At 41.6% G+C, this 22,847-nt stretch overlaps 2 protein-coding genes across 2 annotated transcripts; both read right to left on the bottom strand.

Moving 5' to 3' along the window:
* Positions 1–5,677: 5,677 nt before the first annotated feature.
* ZMAT2 (zinc finger matrin-type 2) lies at positions 5,678–15,949 on the bottom strand. The gene is made up of 6 exons (XM_032425192.1): positions 14,448–15,949; positions 14,022–14,115; positions 12,617–12,740; positions 11,107–11,180; positions 10,459–10,604; positions 5,678–9,739 (listed from the first exon to the last, which is right to left on the bottom strand). Exons 1-6 carry the CDS (start codon positions 14,463–14,465, stop codon positions 9,596–9,598), a joined length of 600 nt encoding a protein of 199 aa, XP_032281083.1. The 5' UTR covers positions 14,466–15,949; the 3' UTR covers positions 5,678–9,595.
* On the bottom strand, positions 14,034–22,828 carry HARS2 (histidyl-tRNA synthetase 2, mitochondrial). Its single transcript, XM_032425191.1, has 14 exons — positions 22,512–22,828; positions 21,234–21,308; positions 20,835–20,954; positions 20,614–20,709; positions 19,528–19,653; positions 19,316–19,423; positions 18,960–19,058; positions 18,577–18,670; positions 17,664–17,791; positions 17,331–17,570; positions 17,051–17,167; positions 16,699–16,845; positions 15,956–16,142; positions 14,034–14,115 (listed from the first exon to the last, which is right to left on the bottom strand). Exons 1-13 carry the CDS (start codon positions 22,617–22,619, stop codon positions 16,083–16,085), a joined length of 1,518 nt encoding a protein of 505 aa, XP_032281082.1. The 5' UTR covers positions 22,620–22,828; the 3' UTR covers positions 14,034–14,115; positions 15,956–16,082.
* Positions 22,829–22,847: the final 19 nt, after the last annotated feature.

Genomic DNA, 22,847 nt, shown 5'->3' on the forward strand with positions numbered 1-22,847 from the left:
TAAAACTTTCTCAGTATCAACAAGGCTGTTTCACTTTCTTATCATTCATGCGTTCACTGGAATAGAATGTTCTGTAACTGACTGTGAACAAATCAATTGAGATAACCTTCGGACCAGCCTGGAACAGAACTTTCAATTTCCTTCAAGAACTCTTCCTTTGCATTCACACACAACTTGGTTGTTTGGTGCAAGAGGCCTAGCTTTCAACCTATCTTGATTATCAACATGCCTTCCTAGCTAAGCTTAGTCATTTCTAGCTTTACCTTTTTTGTTACTTGAACACTTAGAGGCCATTGTAGGGTTATTAATTATTAATCTCAATATTGTTTTGTCTCAGGTAATAGGGAGCCCCAAGGAGAGGGAGTGAGATGGGGAACAGCCAGTCAGTGGAGTAGTTAAGAACACACACAACATTTACTGATTAAGTCCACTGTCTTATAAATAATGTGTGTATTTATATATATATAATATTTTAATATAAATAAATGTATAATAATATATTTATTATATTATTTATATTATTTATATATATATATATATATTTTTTTCTTTAAGTAGGTCCCATGCCCAGCATGGAGCCCAATATGGGGCTTGAATTCATGACCCTGAGATCAAGACCTGAGCTGAGATCAAGAGTTGGACACTTAACCAACTGAGCCACCCAGGCACTCCTGGTTTACTCTTATACTGGCACAATTCATGGTGTCCCCAAGTTACAATAGTAACATCAAAGATCACTGATCACAGATCACCATAACGAATATAATAATAATGAAAATTTGAAATATTGTGAGAATTACCAAAATATTACACAGAAACAAAGGGAGCAAATGCTGTTGGGTAAATGGTGCCAACACAGGTTTGCCACAATCCTTCAATTTGTTAGGGGAAAAAAAAAATTATCTGTGAAGTGCAATAAAGTAAAGTACAATAAAACAAAGTATGCCTGGGGGCACCTGAGTGGCTCAGTCGGTTAAGCATCTGCCTTCAGCTCAGGTCATGATCCCAGGGGCCTGGGATCTAGCCCCACATCAGGCTCCCTGCTAAATGAGGAGCCTACTTCTCCCTCTCCCTCTGCCATCCCCTGCCCCGTATCCCGGCTTGTGCTCTCCGGCTCTATCTCTTCATCAGATAAATAAAATCTTAGGAAAAAAAGTATGCTTGTATTATTGAATGATTAAAAAAATGAGCTATTAAGCTATGAAAAAATATGAAGGAATCTTAAATGCATATTGCTAAGTCAAAGAAGCCAGTTGAAAAGGCTATATACTCTACGATTCCAATTATATATCACTGGAAAAGGCAAAACTATGGAGAGAGTGAAAAGATCAGTGGTTACCAGAAGTTTGATGAGGGAGGTGGGATTAATAGGCGGAGCACAGGGCATTTTTCAGGGCAGTGAAACTATTCTATATGATACTCTAATGGTGGAAAGATGAAATTATGCATTTGTCAAAACCCACAGAAATACAAACCACAAAGAGTAAACACTAAAATAAACTATGGACTTTAGTTAATATTAATGTATCAATATTAGTTCATCAATTTTAATAAATCTACCACACTAATGCAAGATGTTAATAATAGAAAGGTGGAAAGGGAGAGAGAAGGCACATAGGTCCTCTCTATATTTTCTGTGGAATTTTTCTCTAAACCTACAACTGTCTTATTGAGGCAAAAAAAATTAAATAAAATATTAGCAAACAAAATCCAACAACACTTTATATAAATAACATCACAACTAAGTGGTATTTATCCCAGATATGCAGAATGAAATATTAGGAATTACAATAGTATAATTTACCAAATCAGTGGATCTAAGAAGAAAAGTCATCTTTCCCTAGGTGCTAAAAGACCCTTCAATAACATTCAACACACATTCCAGATTTTTAAAAAATAGTTAAAATGGGGGGCGCCTGGGTGGCTCAGTCATTAAGCGTCTGCCTTTGGCTCAGGTCATGGTCTCAGGGTCCTGGGATCAAGCCCCGCATTGGGCTCCCTGCTCTGCAGGAAGCCTGTTTCTCCCTCTCCCACTCCCCCTGCTTGTGTTCCCTCTCTCGCTGTGTCTATCTTGGTCAGATAAATAAATAATAATAAATAAAATCTTTAAAAAAAATAGTTAAAATGGGAATTGGTGGCTGTATCTCTAATCTGATCATGCGTGCATACATATTTTATCATCTTATATCATATATATATTATATATACACACATACATAATCATGTTAGGGACACATCTTACTTAATGGGGAAACAATGGAAGAATTCCAATAAAGGTCAGGAACAAGGCAAGGATGCTTTCTATTTTTACTACTTTTTAACATTACATTGGGGGAATTATCCAATGCAGTCAGAGAAAGGAAAACAAACAGAGGTATATAAACTGGAAAAGAAGTATAAAACAATTTAGTAAGGTGTCAGCATATAAAATTTACACATAAAAATCAACAATCTTCATATATATGAGTAATAACAAGTCAGAAAGTGTTAAGGAATAGAATAACCTATCTATAAACAAAACAAGATAAATTCTTAAAAGCAAACTTGTTAAATGTACAAAATCTCATGTGTGGAAAAATTTAATGCACTTCTAAAAAGCACAAACATGGACTTGTGAACAAGTGGAAAACTTCCCTTTGGCTTAATATCATAAAGATGTCAGTTGTCTCCAAATTAATAGATTAGTTAATATGATCCCAATAAAATACCAACATTTTATGGATGCAGACAATAATAACAGAAAAATAAACATGCAAGAATAGAGAGGAATCACGTCATTCCCATTAAGATGACTACCATATAAACAAAAAAACAGAAACAAAATAACAAGTGTTGGCAAGGATATGGAGAAACTGGAATTCTTCTGCACTGTTGGTAGGAATGTAAAATAGTGCTCTGCTATGGAAAACAGCATGAAGTTTCCTCAAACAACTAAAAATGGAATGAGTATGTGATTCAGCAATCCCAGTTCTGAGTATATATCCAAAAGAATTGAAAGCAGGATCTTGCCCTCTTTATTACCTCATAGTTGTACTTGATTCTAGCTTGATGTCAGTGACTTTTAGTGACTTAGTGATGTGCTGATGGTAAAATAACTCTCTTGCCTAAGTTATCTGATGTACCAGTAATAACAATTCACTAATTATAAGCCAGTTATTGTTCTAAGCATATTACTGGTATTAATCATGGAATTTTTTTTTAAGATTTTAACTAATCTATACACCCAACATGGGCCCAAACTCACAACCCTGAGATCAAGAGTCATATGCTCTATCAACTGAACAGCCAGTCACCCCAATCCAATGAATTTTCACAAGAACTATACAAAGTAGGTACTATGAATGTCAATGTTTTAGAAATCAAAAAGCAGTGTAACAGAGGTAGGGTTATTTGGCTGAGGTTACAGAGTATAGAGGTTCTAGAACCAGGGCTTGAACCCGTGTACTCTGCCTCTAGAGCCCAGACCCTTAACCTCTACACTAACGGGCAAGTGGGGTTAAAGCAGGATCTTGATGAGATATCTGTGCAGCCATCTTCATAATAGAATTCACCATAGCCAAGAGATGGAAGCAATCCAAGTGTCCATCAGTGAATGAATGGATAAACAAAATGTGGTATAATTATATATATATAACATATATAATAGAATATTATTCAGCCTTAAAAAGGAAATCCTATCACATGCTACAGCATACATGAACCTTGAGCACATTATGCAACGTGAAATAAATAAGCCAGTCACAAAAAGACAAATACTGTGATTCCACTTATATAAGGTACCTAGAGTAGTCAAATTCATTGATGATTGATGTACCAATAATAACAATGATGGTTGTCAGAGGCTGGGAGCGAGCATTGGAGTGTTTAATGGACAGAGTTTCAATTTTACAAGATGAAAGAAGTTCTGGAGATAGGTGGTTGTGATGGTTGCATAACAATGTGAATGTAAATACCACTGACTGTACTTAAAAATGGCTAAAATGGTAAATTTTATGATCTGTGTATTTCACCACAATTAAAAATTTTTTCAAGGAAAAAAATAAGATGGCCTTCAGTTTCCCATAGAATAATGCCAGCCTGGGCTCCACCCCCCAAAAAAGTGCCTTCTATTTCACTTCATACTGCCAGCAGAAGAGCGTATTCTTGATGAAACACTGCCTGCCTCACTTGCAATTGCTGAAACTGGAAAATAAAGGCATTTCAAAATGAATAGAAAATGGCAGGCATTATATTATAAAAAGTCAACAAAAAATGAGAATATATTTAAAAACTGATTTCAAGGGCATACTAAATAAATCAGCATTGTTTTAGGAAAAAAAAAAAAAACCTAACTATGAAACAAACACAACACTCCAACCCCAATTGAATAGCCTTAAACAGTCATTTGGTGTTATGAAAAAATATTATCAAAAAAAAAAAACCCCAAGAACAAAAGTGAACAAAAAAGATATAAGACAAGAGTTAGTCAAAATCAGGAACTGAAGAAAAAGACAAATCATCTTTTTTTCAAAAGACTAATTTATAAGATGTCCAAGGGAAAGACTTTACTTAAAATATAATAAGTGATATTAAAGAAAGGAATTAAAAGTCAAGAAATAAAAACAAAATCAAGAAAGCAATAAGAAGGATCAGAGACAAAGTGCTACAGAGGCAAAAAAAAAAATCCAAAATATATTATATATAGTCCCTAAAGAAAAAAAGCAAAATAATGGAACAGATGTAATATTCAAAATTATAATACAAGAAAACTTCCTTGAAATAAAATGTGAATCTACACATCAAAAGGGTCTTTCATGAACTTAGGGAAAATTGATATGGAATGGTCAACTGTGAGATTTATCTTAGAAAATCAATTAGAGTGCGCCTGGGTGAATCAGTCGGTTAAGCGCCTGCCGACTTAACCGATCATTAACTGATCCCAGAGTCCCAGGATCGAGTCCCACATCAGGCTCCCTGCTCAGTGGGGAGCCTGCTTCTCCCTCTGCCTGCCTCTCCCTGGGCTTGTGCTCTGTCAGATAAATAAATAAAATCTTAAAAAAAAAAATCAATTAGATTTGAAAGAAAAAAACCATCCAGGCCTCAGGCAAAAAGATGAAATCATTTAGGAATTAAAGAATCAGGTTGGTATTTTCACAACATACAAAGAAAGGCAGCAAAGTTTTTAAAAACTCAAGGAAAAGAACTGTGAACCAAGATTTTATATCCACCTGTCCTTCAAATACCAAAGCTATAAAAATCAGTTTTAAATATGCAAGAACTCAAGAATACAGTATTCAGGAACCTCTCTTGAAGAATTTACTAAAGAATGAATTTCATCCAAATAAAGACTAACTGGGGGGAAATTCAGAAAACCTTATGATGGGGAGCATTAACTATATTAAGTTGTAGTTCTTTAAAATAAAGGTGGTGATAAGAGTGGAAAAAATAGTATGCAAATTGTTTCCTAAAAACGACTAAAAAAAATGGGAGGAGAGAAAACAGAGTAAAATAATTGTGGCTATATAATAGGAGAGTCAAGATATGGCTGACAAATGAAAATACAGATTCTGAATGAGGAAAAGAAATTTGAGGACACGAGAAAAGGTACAAGTGTAACCATAACCAGTGGAACAAAAGGACAAACATTACTAAACACCAAAAGTAATTTTAAAAGTTTTTCATTTATTTGCTTTGGGTTGTTTTTTGTTTGTTCGCACTTCCTTACTTTCTGGCACTACAAGATGCTCCAGGTTCACCTCTTTATTTCCTTCCCCAGTCCTAGCATCAACCATTTCCCCAAGAAGCCTGATTCCTGGTGTAAAGGGAGCTGAACATCCACTGGAAACCCAGTCGCTCTGGTGCTCTGGACAGAGGAGGAGTCTTAAACACTCTCTCCAAGGCTGATTATTGGGAAAATGAAGAGAGCCAGCACAGTGGCAAAAGGGCTAGAAGGTCCTGAAGCACTCCAGTGGTTAGAAAATGCCTTCCTTGAAGGAACCGCTCAGCTAGGGCCAATCTGGCCACATCCTCTAGATTATACTATCTTGAATGGCGAGAAAGACGTGTGATACAGTGAGTTAACAAGAACAGGAATGATCCAGTACACTCTAGCATCTAAAAAACTGCCCTATCCAGACACTCAGAGTGATCATCTGAGGACATACTGCTGTGAGGACTCACATCTTGTTTACCCCCTAGCAAGCTCTCCCAAGCAGTTGCCTTCCAAGCTTATTCTCTATTCCCACACAGCAGTCATCTGGTCCACAAGTCTCTGGACACCCACCTCCAGCGTCTACACTCGTCGGACAACCACAGGGAGTCACTCTGTGATCAAATCGATTTTCACAGTGCCTGAGTCAGAAGAGTGGAATCTTTACAAGGTGCAAGCTATATTCCAGGCCTTACCTTGGAACTTTGAAGCTAAACCAGATAAACCGCACAGCTCCTCTCTGGTGTGTCATAATAGGTGTTCCATGGTATTACTTCTATTACTATTTTAAACATTATTTTAACCCCCACATATATTCATTCCTGGGTTTCGGCTCCAAAAGTAAAATGTTTTTAAAAACCACCAAAAATAAATAAATAACCCCACGTGGTTATCCTTTCATGTACAGTTTAACAGCTAACCTTTTTCTTCCCATAATTCCTTCCAGTTAACCAGTTATAATTTCAGTGTGTTTTTCAGTCCTTTTTCTCAATCTATATATTTCACTGTATGTACAATACAGTTTTATGAAGGAGGTTGGGAGGGGTGTGGAAATGTTTGTCTGGTATTATTTTTGTGCTTTTTTTTACTTAACAGTATGTCTTGGTGATCTTTCTTGTTAGTACACAGATCTACTTCACATATATAATAATGGTTGCATTATATTCAAGAATAAATGTACCAGTTTTATTTTAAATGTTTCACTGTTATATAAACAAAGCTGCAGTAAACATCCTTGTAAGTATATGTACACATACACAGGTATGTTTTTAGAGTAGAATTGCTGGATTAAAGAATCTTCACATTTAAATTTTTGGAGGGGGTTATGAGAGAGATAAAAGAGTCCCTGGAGGTGCCTGAAGCCACAGAATCATCTGAAGCCATCCGATCTTTTGTTCCCCAGGTACTTTAAAGGCAATTCCACCAGAATGTAAATTCCATGAGAGCTGGAACCCTGATGCCTTACCCCAAAAAAGAATATCAGGGCCTAGAACATGTTCAGCATCTCAGCAATCACTGAATAAATGAACACATGTAGGCCAGTCACAGGCATATTCCTCAACCCACATGCAAAATTTCCATGGATTTTAGAAAGACCACAAACATCAAAGAAATTTCTCTTTCAGAGATTTCTGAGTTATCTGGGATTGCTCTGGGGTCCTAAATTTCCACCCCATCTCATTCTTCCCCCTTTCCAAGTCACCAGCTTGAGTCCCTTCACATACCCATGACCTAGACCTACCCCTTAGAGACCCAAACCACTTGCCAGTCCCAAGAGAATTTAGATAAGAAAACCTAAAATTCAGAATTGCTCTTTATTATAGGTGACCAAAGGTAAGATTCCACTGTACCAAAGAGAATGGGAAATCATTTGAAGAGAAGCTGAATTAGGTGGTTTCCTGAAGAGTACTAAAAAATGGAAGGAACTCAGCTGACACTTTCTCCAGCCTGCCTTGAAATGAGGAGCAAAAGGGCCCAGGCTACTAGAGTAGAGCGTTACTGGAAGGACCTGTAGAGCACATAATCCTGTCAAGGAAATAACCCACTAATCTGCCTGCAATTGGCCAACAAATACTGTATGTGAAACTCTGAGCCAGTAGACAGACACATTCACAGTGATCCCAATGGCAAGACTGAGCATCAGAAATAAATTAGGCAAAAGTTATGCCTGGCAGCAAGGGAGTTATGTACAAAAGTCCAAAGGAAAGAGTATACTACTTTAAGGGACCCACAGGTGGTTCAGATGCTTCAAGGGGCTAAATGAGGCAGAGAATGTAAATAAGCCATATGGTGGCAGCCTTATTAACTCACACAGAGCCCACTTTTCAGGATACAGAACCACCAAAGGTTATTATAGAATTCACCTAGTTGGGAGTTTGTGTAACTATTATTGGTTTGTTCAAGAGACAGATTTTTTTCCTCTGTATCCCTGGGATCTGGCACGTACCCAATCCAGGGAATATCAAAGCTTTTTCTTTAGTTAAGCAGTCTGTGCCATCCAGTTCTCAAGTTAGACCAATATAGGGAAGGCAGCTTATCAATGCTTCTTAATGGGACTGCGGGGAGGGATTTCGCCAACTCCTGGGAACACATCCTTATCTGTCAAACTCGGAGAGGAGGTGCTACCAGCATCTAGTGAGTAGAGGCTAGCGGTACTGCTAAACATCCTGAAATGCACAAGAGAGCCTCCACAACAAAGAACTAACCAGCCTAAAATGTCAACAGTGCCAAAACTTAGTAACCCTGTGCCTAGTCTAACTGCAGATAGTAAGGAAAACACTAAGTTCAACCCTAAACTCTGTTCCAAAAACAGACCAAAGGAGGCTAAAATTATAGGAAAAGTTGGGTTCAGACTCCTTCGGACACACATCCCATCAGAGGAAATTACAACTCGTGCTGAAGGAACCTAGAAAAAAAAAAGTGACAGGGCTCAAATGAAGGGAGAAGAAAGAAGAAGCTCTATATGTAAATACTCAGTGTAGGAAGAACAAAAACAATACACAGGGAAGAATATGGAATGTTCCCACCAAATGTGAATAGGCCCAGTCAATGCCATTTATTATACATGTTGAACAGTCTCTGAGACCCAAGGGCTCCCATATGAAGTTTTTTTTTTTTCCTTTTTCTTTTTTGCATCAAACAGGTTCTTCCAAGAGCCTGCTCACAAGGAAGAAAAAAAGAAAAAGAGTAATCCTCAATAAAATGAAACAAACAGGAAAAGCTGAACAGTCTACATATGAAAAACAAAGGTTAAAAAACTCACCAGACAAAAACCACACCAAACACTCATCCCATTTAATTTCCTGTTACATGCACTGAGAGAGCCAAGAACATCAGGCCCCAAGGCAGCAATGCTCTGAGGTTCTAGCTCAGGCTCCCTCTATGTGACAAATTCATGCACACACACCCGCACATACCACTGACCCAGGCAGAAATACACATGCATGCGCAGGTGGTAGAGAATCACAGGGAGGTTGGGGGGGAGGGGAAGAGTGCTATCAACTGGACACTGGGGACCCAGAGAACCCTTCTGCTGCAGGCTAAGCAAGAGTCAAAATTAAAACAAAGGGAAAACACAGGATAAATGTAGGATGCTCAGAGAAGAAATTGGACAGATGAAGAGGGAAAGATACAGGGGGAGTTTTGGGAAAGCAGCCTCAGAAGAGGTTTTTCTTTATTGGGAACTCAGGCAGAGGTCCTGTGACTCCAGTGATATACTGAGGCTAAAGGAATATGCCACAGCATTACCTCTGCATCCTGTGCTCTCTCCCAAAGTAGAGGGAAACCACAGACACCCACCCTCGAGCCCTCCCCACTGCGGCTCCTAAGGACTTTCCCAAGTATCCCCCCAAAAATGACCCCCCACACACACACACAAAGTTAGCAAAGAGCCAAGCACAGAAAGCCTCAGTAACTCTTCTTGGTGGAACCAAAGCCAGAGAAGCCCATCACAGCTGCCATCTCATCATCCTCCTCAAATGTCAAGTCCTCCTCAGCCCTCCTTTTCTTCTCCTTCTGTTTCTCTTTCTTGTAGGCTTTGGCCTTTTCCTCCTAGGGGGGAAATCACCCAGAATCAGTTCAGACTCCTGAGCCAAACGTTGAAAGAGACAAGTGAGTATCAAGATTCCTTTCTATCTTGAGGAGAAAATAGTTAAAGACAAGTAAAATTTCAAGAGCAGAGGAAAAGCCACAGTAAAGATTTAAAGAACAACAAAGAGCAGTTTTAGCCTGTGAAGAGCACTTCTCAGTCCTACGTTCCAATTCATCTCTAGTTCTTAAAAAGGTTATGGAAGCAAAACCACATAACAGCAACTATTATCCTGGGGCACACAGTACATGCCAGTAATTGATCTAAATGCTTTATGTAGATTATAAACTAAGATCTCTCTCTAACGGGAAAACTGAGGCATGGAGAGGTTATATAACTTGCCCAAAAGTAATAGCCAGTAAGTGAAGGAAACAGAATTCTGACCCTGTCAGCCTGGTTCCATGTGCCTCTTGGGGACTAGGTGTATTTAATCCCTCCTGTAGTAAAAAAAAAATAAGTAGGCCCAGACAGTCCAGGAAAAAAAAGGATAGGTTTACAGCCATATCCTTCAGATCACAAGAGTCCCAAACAAAGGCAATAAATGTTTCCCCCAGTATAGTGAAATTCAGGATACAACTATCCTCTGGGGGTGGGAGTGGAATGAAGAAGAGAGCCTCCTCATGATTCGTAACATAAAATTCAAAGCTGGGGGACAAAAGATGGAAAGATACCAGAGCCTTACCTCTTCTCTGAGCTCTTTCATTCTTTCCTCAAAATCATAATCTTTCTGTTTCTCTTCCATCTTCTTCTTGTTGACTTCAAAACGTTTCTTCACCTGATCCAAGGTGGAACGCTCCACACGCATAGACATGCCCAGATTTCGCTGATCTGGGTGGGATCAACAGTGAAAACGGTGATGGCATTACAATATCCTCAGGCCCTCAAAAAGTCTTTTTTATTTTATTTATTAAAAAAAAAAAAACCTTTTCATAAAATACACAGGAAAAATAATTATGACTGGAAAAAGAAACTCCCTTGGCTTTACTTATTCCCAGAAGAAGCAGCTACAGACAGCAAGATGCAAGTGGCTTTCAACTGCCCTTACTGAGCAAATGCACACCAGTCACGACAGCTAGGCCTTGGAGAAGACCACAGTCTGGGCTTGTTGAGAGCCTAGAACAGTGTCTCATTTCAGGGCCTCCAGAAACATTAGATAATGAAGTAAAGGGCCTCCAGAAACATTAGATAATGAAGTAAAGCATGCCCTGTACTGAAACTACTGGAGAAATTCTCAGGCATTAAAAAAAAATCCAACTGAAACCACTCTTTCCCCTACCCCACCTTCAAAACCCAGTCCCAGCCCTAGTCACAAACTACCTCCAAGCCTTACGTTTCTTTCCATTAATGTGATCCAGGAAGTTGATAGAGTCCTTCACCACACAGTCACAGACATTGCAATAATACCTAGCAAACAGAAGAAACAGCACTTGTGTCAAATCTAGCTGTAAGGTAATGTTTTCAACCAATAAACTCATATTTTTAGGTAAATTTTCTTTTTACAAGAAGAAGGTACTTCTCATTTTCATAAAGCATTACCTCTTGGAAGAGTATGGTAACCAGCCTCCAAGATGGCCCCACAATGATCCCGAAATTCCTGGTATTTGTACCTTGGGCAGTCCCCTCCCAATTCATACTAGGGTTGGTCTGTGACCAAAAGAATATTTCAGGGTGCCTGGTGGCTCAGTCAGTTAATCATTTGCCTTCGGCTCAGGTCATGATTTCAGGGTCCTGGGATTGAGCCCTACGTTAGGCTCCCTGCTCAGCGGGGAGTCTGCTTCCCTCTTGCCCCTCTGCCTGCTCATGCTCTCTCTTTCAAATAAATAAATAAAATTTTAAAAGAAAAGTTCAAAAGTGATGCGATAGCACTTCCAAGATTAGGTCATTTAAAAAAAAAAAAAAAAAAAAAAGGTGGCTTCGGTCTTAGTCTGTCTATGTCTTATTCTGGGGAAGCCGAAGCCACTTGCTTTATTGTGAGCAGCACTACAGAGAGGCCCATGAGGCAAAGAACTGAGGCCTCCAAAGCACTGTCACATGAAAGAGCTTTCAATCAAATCAATCAGGCCCACTTACGCCTCAGATGAATGCAGACCCAGCAGACATCTTCAATGAAGCTTTGTGAAACCCTAAGCCAGAACCACAGAGGTTAAGTAAGTCTTTCCCAGATTACTTACCCACAGAAATTGTGAGCTATCTGCTGTTTTATGCCACTAAATTTTGGGTGAATTTGTTAATTTACACAACAATAGATAACTAATATAGAGAGAAACGATGTTTGTGGGTTTTCTAAGCAAACCAGAGACATCTCACTCACTGCTGTTTTTGCCCTCCTGCTAGAAGACCTAAGTGAACAAAGAAGTAATGGTGGGCGAAATAGACTAGAGCTCTCGCAGGACACTTCTTCCCATGGGTTATAGTCTTGGTCTAGGAGAAAGGTGTACGATCAAGCAATCCATAACAACTACAACATACTCTGCAACCAGTCTGGAACCTCAACTCCCTTTATTCACCATCAACAGCTCCTAGGCTCCATTCTAGCTCCACCTAATCTCTCCCCTAGAAATGTCCTTAGTAGTCCTTTCATTCATTTCTTCCTCTTCCAAGATATTAAGAAGTAGTGACAGCACTAATATGAAGAGGCCTACAGAGTGGTCTCTCCTAGAGACACTACTATGTTTAGTTGAGGCCTTGGGTGGGGAGGAGAGAAAAACAAATATAAAGGTAGAATTATAGGTAACATGGTTGTTCTCCTGGGGCCAGGGAACCTCAACACTTGCTAAAACCAACAGAGACAGTTTATTTGACCTATTTCTGGCTCCTGAGAAAGACGAAAAGTCACTCACCCTCCCATCTCAGATTGTGGCGTGGTCTTGGTAATGACAATTGTCTTCCCAAGCTTGGATTCCAGGTCCACCTTATAGTCTCTATGCCGGAGAAGCTCCCGTTTGACTGGCTGCACTGGTTTTCCTAAAATATAATAGAGAAAGAAGTCCCTTTAATATTACAGTTTCTTAAGGAAAAAGGGAAAAAAAAATGCATGAAACCCGAAATACAGATGTCTACTCTCATTTCTTTCTTGAGCCTGAACCAAGGGACACAATGAGCACTTCTAGCAGCAGCTAGGGGAGAATCTCAACACAGGAAAAATGATAAGCAATCCCTAAACTCTCTAGAGTTTTTAACACTTTAAAACCAACAAGTCTAAAAGCAAAGTTTTTTATTTATTGATTAACTGAATTGAAGGGAGTTCCTAATTTTCACAAAAAGCAAACTTTTAAAAGAAAAGCAAGGAGGGGCGCCTGGGTGGTTCAGTCGGTTAAGCGTCTGCCTTCAGCTCAGGTCATAATCCCAGGGATCAAGTCCCGCATGAGGCTCCCTGCTTGCGGGGAGTCTGCTTCTCCCTCTGCCCCTCACCCTGCTCGTGCTCTCTCTCTCAAATAAAATCTTTTTAAAAAAAATATTAGAAAAATTAAATAAAAGTAAGAATATTCAGTAATACTTTCGGACAGATACCCCAAGCATAACACAAAAGCAATCTTCAGAGGGCTGGGGAAAATTTTTAATAGGGGACCAACATTCAGGAAATACCTGTTACATACTTGGCACTACTTTACAAATTACATCAAAACTAAAAGGATTACTGTGTGCGAGGTGGTGTGAAAGTAAAGTGAAAGAAGAATGCGTATGTCTGAAAACAGATGAAAAAGTAAGTTCTTTTTGTATAGTGGAATCTCTATCTAGGAAAGGAGAACCACTCCCTGACACTATACAAAACAGAGAACAGTACTACTAAACCACCAGCTGAAACAATCACACATTCCTTGGTGAGTACCCTTGCTCTTCTCAGACTATAAGGCAAGGTCTTGATTGGGCCAATTATGATGTTCTTCCCCTTAAGTGACTTTAAGGGAAAGAGTATCTTCAATAGCAGTAATGCACAGCAGCAAAATAGTCCATTTCTCTACCAAGGATTCTACTCTCTTCTTTGTACTTAAGAAAAGTAGGAAATGAGCTAAGCAAAAGGACGGCAAGAAAGCAGAGGAAACGGAGCTAGAAAACACCTCAAAACCGCTTCAGTCCATTTCCTCGCTCTCATTTTTATACATTAAGAAATCGAGAACCAGGGAGGCAACACTCTGCCAGAGGATACACAGGGTATGAGGACATCGCATTTCAACTCCCCACCCGCTCTCCAGCTATGGCTTCGCCTCTACGATACCCATAACCCTTGTTGGAGTAGGCACCCACCATCCTTCTTTTCTCTCTCTTCCGTAAGCCTCTTCTCGGCGAGCTTCTCATACTCATCTTTGTCCCACTTTCGGCGAAAGTCCAAGTTTTTTGTCTGTAGGGAGAAAAGCGCTCAAGATTCGGGCTAATCATATCCAACCCCTAGAGAAACGGAGGGAACCGCGTCCACGCTGGCAAGGCGACCCCCGGACTGTAGAGAGCGAAAACTCTCCGGACCGCACCAGGAGGCTGAGGTGGCCTCAGGACCCCAACCCGAAAGACCTCCGGGATTCCACAGACCCTGCGCCAGGACCCCACAGGGAAGCTCTTGAACCCAGGCAACTGGACCGCAAGGACGTGTTGAGAAGCCAGTCGGGTGCAGGATATTCCGCGCTGAGAAGCCACCCCCTGCCCCCCGATCAAAGCCTCCTCACACACAACACCTACCCCGCTGCCCGACGCCATCTTCACTGCGAAGTGAATGGGAAGCCGGAAAATGACGTAAAAAGCGGCCCTGAGCCGTAAAGCAAGCTCGCCCTCCAATAAGCTTAGAGTCTCGCGTTCTAAACGAGCTAAGGACTGGAGAGCTTCTAAAATAGGCTTGTCGGCCCCTCCTCTGCCCCGAGGAAATGGCGCATGCGCATAGAGACCGTGAAGCAATACGGAAGTAAGGGCACCTACAAATGGTTTTTGCCTTGGCTTCCTAAACAAGCATCGAAGGGCTGATTTAGTTCAACTCGTCTATTTTACAAACAAGGAAACGGTTCAAATCAGTGCCCTCTGATCTAGTCTAATCAATTTTGCGTGCGTTTGCCAAGAATTTCTAAATTGAGGCTGCATTGGTTATCAGGAGCCTCTAGCTGCCCCATTACCTGTATGCACTAAAGATATGGCCCCGACACCAGTGTTTTTAAAAGTTGCAGCCTTCCCACAGCATACGTAGAAAGCGTTTTTTTGCACAGTCTCTTTATTTTTGAAGCAATGCTATCACCCTTCAGTTAACTCATCTTTCTTCAGTGAAGAACTTTATAGTCATTCAATCTATAGGGCACAATTTAATCAACATGATTGGACTTGGAAAGGCCAGTCATCAGCAACACTGTAGGGTGAAGAACTCTGGCAGATGGCTCACTATATGTTGATTTAGACATGACTATGTCTCCAAGTTGAGGGGGGGGCGGGCAGTGGGGAGCACTGGGGAACTGTGACTGCTCCCTTCACTGAATACAGAAGCATCAGCCTTGGGAGGTTGCTCCTAGCTCTCAGAATTCTCCAGTGTACACTCCAGCGTTTTCTACGGCCTATGCAAACCAATCTCTCCTGATAACAAATCACCCAAACTATATATAATATTTTATTTAATATATTATCCAATCACTTCTAGAACAGCCACCTCCATAGGAGAACATGAAATATAGTCAAGCAGTAATTCTGGCACAAGAAATGGTCTCCAAAATCTCAAAAGATTAGACCATTTTGTCAGTCACCTATTAAATTCAACATTCAAGATTACTAAACAGACAGCCTCACTCTATTAACAGTGGATGGACTAGAGAGATGCCACATCAAATGAGCACTGCTATGCCCTTAGGATAGCATATTTGTCCTCAAACAAAGGAGAAAGCAGCCATTTGCCCCTTCCTTGCTGTCTCCCAAAACTCCCTGGACAAGCCAAGGGCAGGTTGTGGACAAATTTCCCAGAATCTGGTTCAGAAGCCATAGTGGAAGGTCAAGTATCTGTCTGATCTCAATGGTCTCAGCCTGAGGCAACTTTCCTAGAGCCTTGCTCAAAGCAACCATCTCCGCACCTCTTGGCAGCATTCAATGGCACTTCAAATCTGCCATCTGTCTCTGCAGTTAGAACATGTCTCTTTCACATACCAGCCATCTGCATCCATGCAGAATAGCTGCTCACACTAGCCCAGGAGTCCTCAGGGCCTCCTACAGTTCTGTACCCAGAAAGGATGGAGGAGGCCAAGGAACTTGTCACCGATCCTGGCCAGCAGTTGTGAATTCCATCAGGAACTCAGTCCTAGAAGAAACATCCTCTAGAAAAAGCAGCAGATGGCAAGCAGGCAAGGATCAAGACTCAGATAGTGTCTTCTGAATTTCAGCCACAAGATTTTCTCGTTTAATGGTCACCTGTAACATAAGAGAACCCTCATGTGACAAACTAGAGAGTGATACTAGCTTCTTAGTCACTGCTTTTCCAGATTCATTTTACCCTGCATCTGCTCCCACTACTTATATAACCAGTAGGAAGAAATGTGGGCTTCAAGCTGGACTAGAGAATGTATGCCCTCAAGACTAGAGATTCAAACACCTGGGGCACCTGCCTGGCTCAGGTGGTAGAGCATGTGACTCTTGACCTTGGCATTGTGAGTTCAAGCCCCAAGCAGGGTGGGAGAGATTACTTAAAAAATAAAATCTTTAAAAAGAGAGACACAGAGAGAGAGGGATTTTCAAACACCTGATCTGTGTCTATTTTGTTGGATTGGTCTCAAAATACCCATTAAGATTTCATCTGTCCTTCTGCCCACCTACCTAATATTCACTGGCTAACAGGTTGCCTGCGTGGGTCTTCATTCATCTCTACCACTATTAACCGTGGAGACATTTCCTTAGCCATAAGATACATATTTCTTAAAGAATCTAAGAAAGGTAGAAACATTTGGTGCCTTCTATTTCCCCCACTCACCTCCTCCCTGCTGGCCACTGAACGAAGCTTGATTACCCCTTCTTTCAGTTCTTGCTCACCAATAATGACCACCAGTGGAATGCCCATGTGCTCACAGTAGTGCAGTTGAGTTAGTAGTTTAGGGTTGTTCTTATATAGCAGCTCTGCCTGAAAAGGGTGAAGACAGAATAAGGGGCTTAGAAGTGACCACAGTCCTCAAGCATTTCCAAAGAAATAAGGGGCTAGCCTTCCTACCAGAAGACACTTTAGTGAAGACTAGAAAGGTCTTGAGTTCCACCTTAGGCTTTACGTAGAAATGGCCACCTGAATGGCCAAACATACCTAGACGACTTGGATATCAGTTCTACCATACCTTGATCCCAGCATCCCAAAGCTCTGAAATTAGCTTCAACCGTTCATGAAGAAAGTTCTTCTGTGGTGTGGCCACAAACACTTGGGTCTCTGTGGTCCGTATCTTCTGACCAGAAGTCTGATTAAAGAGAGAGAAGAAAGTAAAACTAATAAAAAACTTCCTGTGCATCAGTAATTAAAAAAAAAAGACAAAAAGAATCATCAGGAAAACAGTCCAACTGTATATCCACAAACATGAGTTTTTAGTCTCCAGTCCCACTCCACTCCTACCTAGGACCTACCTTCAACCTCTGTTCCACAATGGCGAAGATTCGCTCCACCCCAATACTGAGCCCCACACACGGCACCTTGTGGCCCTTGGGGTCAAACATGCCCACCAACCCATCATAGCGTCCACCAGCAGCCACACTGCCCACATTGAAGGACTCCTCTGCCTGAGCTGGGGTCTGTAGTAGCACCGCTTCATAGATCACTCCAGTATAGTAGTCCAGTCCCCGAGCTAGGCTTAGGTCAAAAGAGATCTGTGGGAACAAGTATATTAAGTCCCAAAAAAGACTCAGGACACTGAAAACCCCAAAGTTCAGCAGAAAGTCCACACTCCCAACTTAGCTTACCTTCTCAGCAATTCCAAATAAAGTCAGGTATTCAAATAGCAGCTTCAAGTCCCCCAAGCCCTCTAGGGCCTGCTTGTTCTGGGATAGTCTAGAATCCTGGAACATTTCCTCTACCAAGGACACCCCACCTGGGAGACATATGGGGAGAAATAAGTCTGTGCTTTCACCCAGATGTGTTTTACCCAAATTTATTCTTTTTTTTTTTTTTTTTTTAAGATTATTTATTTATTTATTTGAGAGAGAGAGAATGAGAGAGAGCAAGCACATGAGAGGGGGGAGGGTCAGAGGGAGAAGCAGACTCCCTGCCGAGCAGGGAGCCCGATGCGGGACTCGATCCAGGGACTCCAGGATCATGACCTGAGCCGAAGGCAGTCGCTTAACCAACTGAGCCATCCAGGCGCCCCTACCCAAATTTATTCTTAATATGCTCCAGCTAATCCTCATTTTTTTTTTTTTTTTAAGATTTTTTATTTATTTGACAGAGAGAGAGATAGCGAGAGCAGAAACACAAGCAGGGGGAGTGGGAGAGGGAGAAGCAGGCTTCCCACTGAGCAGGGAGCCTGATGTGGGGCTCGATCCCAGGACCCTGGGATCATGACCTGAGCCGAAGGCAGACGCTTAACGACTGAGCCACCCAGGTGCCCCTCCTCCTCATTTTCTTAGTTAAAAAAAAAACAAAAACAAACAAACCAAAAAAAACCATCCTGATCTCTTATGACCAGACTCTCCTCCTCTGCCTTTGCCATCTGAAGACATAAAGTTGTTATTACACTAAGTAAAAGGGAAATTAAATTCAGGCCAGGTTCTGGCACTTAGCTTATCTTTGGAAAGGAGCTGTTTCAGAGGTAGAAGTTGTACACACATCCCCCTCACTCCAGTTCTATCACAGAGCTCTGAAAACTCTGGTTCTTACCATGACATTGGACATAGTCACCAATTCTATCAGCCACTTCAGGAGCCAGGCCTTTCTTTGCCACCATCTCATGTCTCACATCATTCCAAGATATCTGTGCAAACACCCAAACATTAGCCCAGTTCCAAGATCCTTCTTCATCTAACTGGAAATGTCATGAGTAGCTAACACTACACTCAACAAAGTCAGAGGCAGGTTAGGAAATGCAGCCACAGTCAACCCACTGCACAACAAAGCTCAGGTCTTGCTTTGGACTATCTCCTTACCTTCCCCAGACAAAGCTCACTTCTAGTCACTGTCTCCTTATTTTTCTCTAGGGGTACAGATTTGAGGGCAGGGCAGAGACCCTGATAGGGTCTACTGAAGTATGTCTTTTTAGTTACCTTGTCTAGTTTGTCTATTGAGGAGCAGATGCCATGGAACTTGCTTTCAGGAACACCACAGACAGCCAACAACCCATCCAAAATCCGCCGATCATTGACCTGTGAACTCAGCGGAAATAACCCAAGTGCCTTGTCAATGCTTTTTCCCTCAAAACAATGGCAGTCCCTATTAGCCTATCTCATAAAAAGGACAGAAAAAAAATTTCATAGCATGACTATATAGATATAGATGAAATACAACAGCTGTACTGAGAAAGTCCCAGGTCTACAGGCTTAAAGGCTGGGGTCACCTATGTTTTAGGAGAGCATCAGGCCAAATCCAGACTTCTCCCCTCAGTCCTCGGTCCTGGTCTCACCTTAATGAGAAAGTCCCCCAGCTGCAACCCACTTAGGATTTCACACATGATCTTCAAACACTCTGCATCAGGGATCATAGGGTCAAACTGACCAGCAATGTCAAAATCCTGCAGCAAAGAAAAAGGGGGAAAAAAATCTTCACTGAGCAGCCAGTTCCCAGGTTGTAGCTCCCCAAACTATCAAACCATGCTGCCCACATCTGGTCACTTACACACTGGCAGAACTCCCTGTAGCGGCCTTGGACTATGGTTGGGCTCTCTCGCCGCCACACCTTTCCAACTTGGTAGCGTTTCATCTTCTTCACTTTATTCATGGCCAGATAACGAGCAAAAGGGACCTCACATAAACAGGTTAAGGAGAAAGCATACTGCATCCAAAGCTTAGGCCCAGTGTAAAGACATTTGGGAGAACTGGGCCATTACCAACTGGATATCATCCACTAGGATGAAAACAAGAACATTCTCTGTCTTGTTTCCCACTGTCCCCAATGCCTAGCAGGCTTGACATTCAATATATATAACGGAATGAAGGAATCCTACCAAGCAAAAGTGCAAGTTCAGTAAAAAAGCAGGATAAGCTGGCCTGCTGCCCACTGAATGAGATAGAAATGACCCAAGAACTCCAAGTATGGGCTATTCCTTCCCATTCAGATCAATTCTCAGCCATTTCAAAATAGTCAAGTTTCAGAACCTGGATTTGCCTGCAACTTCTATGTCAATGTCTTTTCACTTCTTTTCTTCTTTTTTTTATGTCAATGTTTCTTTTTTTTTTTTTTTTAAGATTTTATTTATTTATTTGACAGAGAGAGGCACAGCGAGAGAGGGAACACAAGCAGGGGGAGTGAGAGAGGGAGAAGCAGGCTTCCCGCCGAGCGGGGGGCCCGATGTGGGCTCGATCCCAGGACCCTGGGATCATGACCTGAGCTGAAGGCAGACGCTTAACGACTGAGCCACCCAGGAGCCCCTATGTCAATGTTTCTTAAAGTATAGGTTGAGAACCACCTGCCTCTTCATGACCCCAGGTGCCTGTTTAAAATGCAGATTGCTGAACCCCACTCCAGGTACAGAATTAATATCCGGGGCTAAGGGCCAGAAATCCGTATTTCTGATAGACAATAAAGTTAAATGACAGTGCTCCAAGCCAGGCTCTGCTGGCAGAATTGCCTTCTGGGAGGAACTGGAAGTAAAGGCTGCTGCAAACAGACCTATGGGATCCCAGAGGCACTGTTGTTCCCTTTTGTCAAAGGAAGCCCTCTGGGTTGGAAAGAGATGTCAGTCTCTAACACTCAGAAAGATACAGTAAGGTCATAGCGCAGGGACAATAGCTCTCCACCTTGATCCTTCAGATCATAGATTAGCCCAGAGTCCTCTCCATACTTCTCAGTGAGCATTTCCTGCAGGGATCAAACAAAAACCACCACAGTTCAAAGGAGGACTCCAGAACACAGGCTAAAACTTCTTTGGGAAACTGAAGGCAGATAAAGAAATGGAGTTCCAGCACTCTCTTTTCTCCTCTTACCTTAAGCTCAAATGCCGGAGTATCTAATCTCTTTGCTCCATGACGTTTAAAGCAGCCAACAACCATATCAAGAATTTTCTCCCTCACAACCATCTGCTGGGGACTAAGATCTCTGGTGCCCTAGAAACCAAAAGCAGCCATGGTGAAAACACAGACAAAAAACAAGTCCATTTAAGACAAAGAGTTAAACAACATCTATAATCGAAAGTCGGAAGTTGAAATCTCTTTGAGCTCAGTTGACTGAGCCCTATCAGTATCTCAAGAATAGTGAAGTTTTTTTTAAAAATTAGTCTTAAAAGACATTAAAAGGGATTAGGAAGAGACAAGCAGAGCAGAGGGCAGAGCAGAGGGCAGTCTCCAAGGCACTCTAATAGGACAGGGTGGGGTAAAGGGCATTACCTTTGGTGTCTTGATAATAAAATTTGATTTCTCTTGATGTGGTTTCAGTTGGGATGTTAACACTGCCTCTGAAACCTGGCAGAAAAAGGAATGTGAGATGTGAGCCACAAAACTGGCCAGACCTGGGACATCTCTGGCCCTATGGCCCGACCTGCAAAGACATCTGGCCCTGAGCAAGACAACCTGAACACTGTTTTATCTACTTCAATCTCGGCCTCCCTCCAAAACATACATCATATTTGCACTATGTACTTAATACACATGAGATCAGGTTTTTATCATATTTGGAGTTTTTAAATGTCTGGAAAAGCTTAAGCACCGGAGAACAATGAAGGCACAGAACAATCTCCACCACTACTTCCACCAACCATCTAGGAGTAGGAATTAGTATGATCTCCAATTCTTAGTTCCTACTCAAAGAGCAAAAACATGAACATGAATTTTTAATAAGGAAGCAATGGTCATTAGGCTTAGAGACATGCAAAAAGTAACCTAAAGACAGAAGAGAACAAGCCCAAAACACACAACATGCTTGTGGAGTGACCAGGAATGGATATCCAAATTGAACTAAAAAATCAGACTGGTAGGATGCTGTAACAAAAATTAGTAACAAAAGATCTGAACCCTGCTGTTCATAATAGCACAATGCATCTGCTAGGGTCTATACCAAAGTAAAAATGAATTGGTAATTTTGTTTATTAGCAGCAGGCTGTATGCCTGCCCTTCCAGAACTACAGAGGATGTGGTAGTTCCATATTTTGGCGGATTCTCTCCTCCAAAGGATGGCAGTTCAAGTCCACAGTGCTTCCTCTGCAATTCCAAAATCCAAAAATCTCTAAAAACTGAAAAGTGGTTTTGGGGTTTCTTTATTTTCAGGGAGGGGGAGCTCATTTTGAGGTAACTCTAATGTGAACTCAGTCTACCTGTGGTCTTCAGTCATCTCACTTAATGGGGATATTCATATACTTTGCTTAAGAATGTGTTTGACCCCAAGAGGTTCACATAAGTGACTGTGGACTTCTATTAAAAAGACTCCTTTACTATGTATCTGTAGATAAGTCATTTAACCTTGCAGCTCTTTCCTCAGCTGTAAAATGGAAATAATCCCAATCTCTCAAGATTGCTATGAAGATTAAATGACAAAGCATCTAAAATGGTTAGTTCAGTACCGGTAAACTACTCAAAAAAAAACCCGACTGTACTACTGGACTGCAGGCCGCGAGTCCATGCTTTCAGACCTTGATATCCTGCCCCAACAGACCACTCAGTCTGGCTCACCTGGCTATGAAAATGGACCTCCCTGATGCACACAAGACCGGACGGCCGCAGGAGCTGGCTGAACACTGAAACCCAGGCCCTCACGTGCAGGAGTCCGAACGGGGGCATCGCGTAACTGGAGGCAGCCTTTCCGAGACAGGAGCCAAAGGACCTGAGAACGAGGCAGGTCGGACCCCACCCCAGTAAGGGTGCAGAGCGCTGTAGAGGTTAGCCGTAGCACCAGCGAAAATGCGATCACTTCCGCACCTTCCAAAGCCTGAAGGATGGCTCCGAACCTCTCAAGCTCCGTTTCAGCTTCAGCACTTCCGGTAGTAGCCGGAAGTGGTTGTTGTGCTC

Source organism: Phoca vitulina, unplaced genomic scaffold, assembly GCF_004348235.1.
Source record: "Phoca vitulina isolate PV1807 unplaced genomic scaffold, GSC_HSeal_1.0 scaffold32, whole genome shotgun sequence".
In the NCBI taxonomy this organism is placed as follows: Eukaryota; Metazoa; Chordata; class Mammalia; order Carnivora; family Phocidae; genus Phoca; species Phoca vitulina.